The following is a 6,954-nucleotide window of genomic DNA, read 5'->3' as shown; positions in this document are numbered from 1 at the left end:
ATCGGTATGCAGCGGTCGGCAAGTGGTTAAATAAGTCTTCTTTAGTTTCCTAATGTACATTGTTGGATTCCCAACCAAGGCACTACCTGTCTGGAGTTTGCATGTTCTCCAAAAGACATGCTGGTAGGCCAATTGGCTCTGGTTTAAAATGACCTCGGTATGCGTAGGTATGAATGTGAGTTGGGGATCTTAGGTTGTAAGCTCCTTGAGGGCATGGCCTAATGTTAATGTGCAATACATATGTAAAGTTCTGTGTACATTTTTGGCATTATATACTAAAATAAATAAATACATTTAAAGCCAAAGTTTTGGACAGTGTGGAGATTTAGTACTTCGGTAAGTACAAAGAAACCTGGCAGGAGTTTTAACCAATCCTAAAATGGAAAAAAAAAATCTGTTAATAGATGCATCTCCACTTTCAGAAAGCCCTCCTGAAAGATAAACTCTGTATTAACCAGACTGAGAGACATTATTTTTCCCTGGCTCTTTATTATGGTATGAAGAAAAACATCATTGATTCTGTGCTTGATGCAGACGTTATATTACAAATGTATTACAGAAATATGGTGCGACTATTAAAATATGATTACACAAAAGTATGAACATTAAAGGTTTACAGTACAGTGGATTTTTTTTTTTTTTTATAAACAGACTTTTAAATATACATAGGACAGAAAACATCATAGACAAAATTGACAAAATTTATGTCTAGGCTTTTTCTTCAAAACCTTATTTTCAGGAAAACATACTTGCAAAAAAAGCCTTAAAACCAGGAACCAGTCACCTTTATACTACAAATATATACAGAGGTGTGCAAACCTACAATGTTTTTGTAATTGAAATTTTAGACAAGCATTTTATTGGGTTGGCTTTTGGTCTTAGGTTTCCATATGGGCGTACAATTCATCCCGGTCATACCACATTTGTTGCACTATTTTTGTTAAACTACGCTGCAATAATTCCAGGGCACATTAGGCCTTTGTCAGTTGGCACTTTTTTGATTTGGGGATCCATTTCCTTCCTACCTATCTATTCTGGCGATTTTCTCTAAAACATTGATGAATCTTGTATGACAACACACTGGCAGGGGTGCCAGTCTGCTGAGAGCAATGCCAGGCCCACAAGTCATTTTTACTGACAGTTATGGTGCATCACGTAAAATTTTGGTCCAAAAAGCAGCTGGGGGGGCATGCATGCAACCTGCATAGTCCTTATACCATTTATTACTATAATATTCAATAAAAGGCTTTATATAAAGATGTTTAGCTGCTACTACTGAGATAGTAAGAAGTTGTGCCAGGAAAAAACAACTTAGGCTACTATGTGACTTAATATCAGTCTCATACCACAAATAAAATATCAAGAGCAAAATAACTTTGTTAGGAACTGAAAAACAAGTTTTTGCTTAAATTCTACAGATCTGCATTGTAGACTGTAAAGGTCACATAATAACTTTGAATTTTTAAAATGAGAGCGTCTTCGTGATCCTCAGACTAGTTACAGCTCAAATAAACTGCAATTACGCTATAGACCCCACCTCCTCCTTTTTAGGTTACCCATACACATTAGCTAACGACCCGTACACACGATCGGAATTTCCGATGGAAAAAGTCAGACAGGCTTTTTCCATCGCAAATTCCGACCATGTGGATGCCCTATCGGATTATTTCCATCGAAAATTCCAAGGAATTTCGTCGGAGTTTAGATAGAGAACATGTTCTCTTTTACTCCGATGAAATTCCGTTGAAATTCCAATGTGATTTTGGTCAGACAAAGGTCCGACCGTGTGTACGGGGCTTTAGTGTCTAAAAACAGGTCATATCTCACTCAAAATGTTTTTTCTATGTTTGCTTGCATGACCTTATTAAGTATACAGTCACAACTGTACACCTCTTCGTTATTGCAGCATTTAACCCTTGCTGAACACTGGTAATTTCACAGTAGCAAGGCACAAAACACTTGTCCAAAACCCTTTTGTAACATGTCTATTGATCTCCATATAATTATATGCTGTGCTTCTGAACGGACAGAGAGCTGTACAAACCCAATCCGGAGAACTGCATTTTCATGCTTGTTTACATTTTTAACAAACTGCTAGTTAATGTACTGATGGCTGGCAATATTGCATACTAGATCTGTGGCAGGAGGTTAACCTGGTATCCAGGTTTAATTTGTTTTGCTCACAGGCTTTTGTTCCTGGAGCCAGACTACAGAGAGTTTAATATTTTATATATCAAGTATTTTATTGGGCAAATCATGGCATGCATTGTATTCAGTTTGCTTTGACACCTCTACATTTTGTTATGTGAAAAAACATAACAGTTATTTAGACTGTAATACATAGTATTACTGGAACTAATGATAATATTTGCATATTTAAAACAAGTTATTATAAATGAAATTCCTATAATGTAACAAAACATTATGCTATATTTTATGTACAGTCACACACAGAAGTAGAAGTACTTCTATTTATTCTTGAAAAAAACATAATTTAAAAAATATTTAAATATTTACAGGCATCAGAACAAGTGTTAGCATTAACCCCAATTTCAAGTCACTCGACTTATGGATATGTTCAAACCACCATGGGCTACACTGGTCCTGGGTTTTGACTGTGCTGCCCCAAAATATCATCCAGAATTGTCAAGTTGTTTAGCCAGTCTTCGTCAGGACTGCTGGTATTACCTCCCTTCATTAGACAGTCAATAAAGTCTGCTTCATTGCAATTAGCAGATAAGACAGAGTTATTCTGTGTTGTTACAAAGTCATATTGGTGGAGATCTGCCCCAGAACTTAGTCTGTCAAAAGTTTCAGGGGTTTGGACAGAGGTTGGTCCATATGAAGGTGGACCGAGCTGACCAGGGTTCATTTGGTTAAATGTGGAAACACCTTGTGGCATTGTTTTCATTACATTGATAGAAGCTAGCTGCCCTCTGGATAAACTGTTTCCAAGGTTAGGATTGTTCAAGGACCCTATTCCTGGATTTGTCTGGGACAGACCAAGTTTTTGCATTTGTCTTACTTGAACTCCAGGAGCAATCTGGTTAGGAGGAACCACTCCCTGGTGGGGAAACTGCTGGCTTGCCATATTTGGTCTGACATTTTGTTTGGTGAACAGTGGATTGTTTGGAAATTGCTGCATGCTGGGATCCATTTGGTTTTGACCTGGTATTCTTGTAACACCAGTCTGAGTCCACATCTGAGAAGAAGGGTTAGCATAGACATTTGGAATTCTTGATATGCTGGCCTGTCGCAAGTGTTGCTGAGCTGCAGAATGGTTTATTAGTGAGCTGGAATTATATCCAGACAATGTCATTCCTGGCCGGACAGTGGATTGGCTGTGCACAGTTTGGCAACCAGAGGTCATGCTCAGTGCATTCTGGTTTTGCCTAAGTGGCATATTAAAATCTGAAGATCCTGGGAAAATTGCTTGCTGTTTCCCAGTGTTGTGCGGAATCATCACCATTGTCCCACTGTTCTGATTCATTGTTGCTGGCGTCATTCCACTTCCCATATTGGTCTGAATTAGACCTTGTGTTGATGTCATCATTCGGTGGCTCTGAGGAGGTGTTGGCATGGGCTGAACACAATCTGTACGAAGATTTTGTGGAAGGGCTGCAGAAAAGAGAACACATGTTAACATATATATTTCAGCAGTTAATGTCAATGCAAAAGAACAGTTGGTATTGTCACAACTATGTTTTTGATTATTGTAGAGAAAAGGGAGGCTGTAGTGGACTTTAATGGCATCGTATGTACAACTGATGGACAGTCAAAATTTAATTATAAAATATTTTTATTACAAAGTGGAAAAATTCATAACATTTACAATAAAATGTTGATTGTGACAACCATGAATCAACTTATCATTGACATTATTCTACCAATGATGTATCCAAGTACTAATCGTTGTGCAGCGTATATAAACTCGAGTTTATATACACTGCACAACTATTGGTATTTGGATACATCATTGTTAGAATAATGTCAATTATAAGTTGATTCATGGTTGTCACAATCAACATTTTATTGTAAATGTTATGAATTTTTCCACTTTGTAATAAAAATATTTTATAATTTAATTTCGACAGTCCATCAGTTGTACATACGATACCATTACAGTCCACTACAGCCTCCCTTTTCTCTACAATACTTTAATGGGACGAAGGCATCATTTTGTAATGTTGATATACCCTAGCACTTCAATTAAACTTTTGCTCTTTGAAAAATGTAACTATTATTATGTTTTGCATAAAACATACTAGAAGGTGCACCTCTGATTTTGTGGCACACAGTATACAGCAAATCAGGAGAGTAGGGAAGGCAGGTGTTTTTCGCCCTTGCTTTTTAAATGAATAGTATTTTAGTCCTTCTTCTCTGTATGCATGTTTTCCTGAGTGCTAGGACTACAAGATGGGTTTCAGTTTAGGGCTGCATTCACATTATAGGGTTTTGTGAATTTGCACATATACATGTATTTGCATGTTGTTGAGCTATGTGCATAGGGCAGCCTATTAATTTCAATGGACTCCCTGGGCTAGATTCAGATACAATTGTGTATCTTTAGGCAGGCGTAGCGTATCTCCTATATGCTACGCCGCCGTAACTTTGAGAGGCGAGTATGGTATTCAGAAAGATTATGCGCCCGAATTTACGGCGGCGTAGCACATAAGGGCCGGCGTAAGCCCGCCTAATTCAAATATGGAAGATGTGGGCGTGTTTTATGTAAATTAAGTGTGACCCCACGTAAATGACGTTTCTAACGAACGCCGCATGCGCCGTCCGTGAGCGTATCCCAGTGTGTATGCTCCCAATTACGCCGCAAATAGTCAATGCTTTCGACGTGAACGTAACTTATGCAAATCCCTATTCGTGAACGACTTACGCAAACTACGCAAAATTCTACGCTGGCCCGACGTCCATACTCAACACTGGCTACGCCTCATATAGCAGGGGTAACTTTACGCCGGAAAAAGCCTTACATAAACGACGTATAAAAATGCGCCGGGCGGACGTACGTTTCTTAATCAGCGTATCTACCTAATTTACGCGTAAATCTCTGGAAGCGCCACCTAGCGGCCAGCGTAAATATGCAACTAAGATACAACGGCGTAAGAGACTTACGTCAGTCGTATCTTAGCCAAATTTCGGCGTATCTTACTTTCTGAATACAGAAAGAAGATACGCCGGCGCATCCTAGAATTTACGCGGCGTATCAATAGATACGCCAACGTAAACTCTTTCTGAATCCGGCCCCCTATGTGCAAAAAAACCAGCATAGTATCTCATGCACCCTTTTCAGCTTTAATTTTTTTACTGTTTTCTAACTGCGCTTGGGGTGATATTACCAATGGGCATTCAATAAAATGCTATAGTGTGAATATAGCCTTGAATAGAAAAAGATGATTTGGTAAGTCAAAAGAAAAGGACTCAAACATAATTTAAAGACATGGCTACATTTACACAGAAAACCTTTTTTTTATAATTTGTAGTAACATTTAACTTCCCTACCCTCCAGCTTTGTTTTATCATTTGGGGGCCTTTCACACATACGGACAAACGGTCCGTTTATTACAAGTCAGTTTACGGACTTGTAATGTATCCCTATGGGATTGCAGACGTTAGCGGATGATGCATCCGCTAACGTCCGCAACCATCCGCGCCTGCAAAGATCCGCTATTTTTCTTCCGTCCGGCGGAACGGATCGGATGAATACGGACACGCGGTCCGTATTCATCCGATTCCCCATAGGGGAGAGCGGAGGAGAGACAGGTCGGTCTCTGCACTGTGTTGCGGGGACTGCCCTGTCCGCCGACAGCTCAGCGGGGATTTACGGAGGAATCTCCGCTGAGCCAAACGGGCTAACGGAGGAGATCAATACTGATCCGCTCCGTGTGAAAGAGCCCTTATGTTATAGCCACACTGACTAGGATATTCCAGTCATTTGATATAACCAGTAGGATATAGAATTATTCTCAGCATTCTTCTTAGGTATCTTCAGGTATCATTTGTTTAAGCAATTTTTGCATGTTTTCTTATAGATGAATAGTGTTGCAAAACTCACAAGATATCTTTTTGTATAAGAAATGTGGCAGAGTGTTGCCCTGCCAGGGTCTAGAAGGAGGCTGTGACCCAGAATTCTCAACTGGACGGGTTGAGGGGCTCCAGGGAGCTTGTAACATGAAGAGGAAACTGGCTTTTCAGTTTCCTCAGTATTTTCTAAAATTCATTTTGGGACCTGAAGATTCAAAGTGATCCTGGTTGGGATGAAATCTCCAATCCTGGATCCAGATATTCAGAACAGCCAGCATAATAATTGGTCAGGGGTGTGCTGGGCTTTTAGTAATAACCTGACCATGGTTCTGGGCTCCATCCTGGCAGACAGGTGGTAAGGCACAGGAGTCAGGAGGGCTCTGTGTGGGAGCCATTGCAGCAAGAGACTGCCAGCTGTGTGCACCAGGTTGGTTTGTGAACAGTCTGTAGGACACAGTGTAAGGCCAGAGCAGCAGTGCTGCAAGTGAGAGCCAAAAGGGCTGAATGTCATTTTTAATGATGGAAAAAGGAATGCTGAAAACCCCTGCGGGGGAAACTCATGTATTGTTTTTGAACTTTCTTCGGCCGCACTTTTACAGGCCAACTCTCCCTGGTGGCCACAGGATGACTGCAAACATTTTAAAACAGGAAACTGGGCTTGCAGATAAAGATTTTTTCCCTGCAACTTTATCTCCCGCTGTATTCCACAACCAGAGGCAAGAAAAAAAATAATGGACAAACGAAAGACTAAAGTCTGCCCAAAAGTGGCTGCAGTATATACAGGCTGGACACGGGCGATTTACATCACTATTGCCATTATTGCAATCCTTTTTTGCTTTTAGCCAAACTTCTACTGACTTATCAATTCACACTCATAAGGAACCTCACCACCTTGGTCATCTGAATTCCAGTGCTTAG

The 6,954-nt window shown here is 40.0% G+C and overlaps 1 protein-coding gene across 1 annotated transcript in view; it reads right to left on the bottom strand.

Moving 5' to 3' along the window:
• Positions 1-1,727: 1,727 nt before the first annotated feature.
• The window catches only part of MAMLD1 (mastermind like domain containing 1), a 258,956-nt gene continuing 253,729 nt past the window's right edge, over positions 1,728-6,954 (bottom strand). The window contains exon 5 of the mRNA XM_040323798.1: positions 1,728-3,618. Within this exon, the coding sequence (XP_040179732.1) occupies positions 2,594-3,618 (1,025 nt within the window). The 3' untranslated portion in view covers positions 1,728-2,593. The remainder of the gene's footprint in view (positions 3,619-6,954) is intronic.

Source organism: Rana temporaria, chromosome 9, assembly GCF_905171775.1.
Source record: "Rana temporaria chromosome 9, aRanTem1.1, whole genome shotgun sequence".
Lineage (NCBI taxonomy): Eukaryota > Metazoa > Chordata > Amphibia > Anura > Ranidae > Rana > Rana temporaria.
The sequence above is the reverse complement of the archived record's forward strand: the minus strand, read 5'-3'. Positions and strand labels throughout refer to the sequence as shown.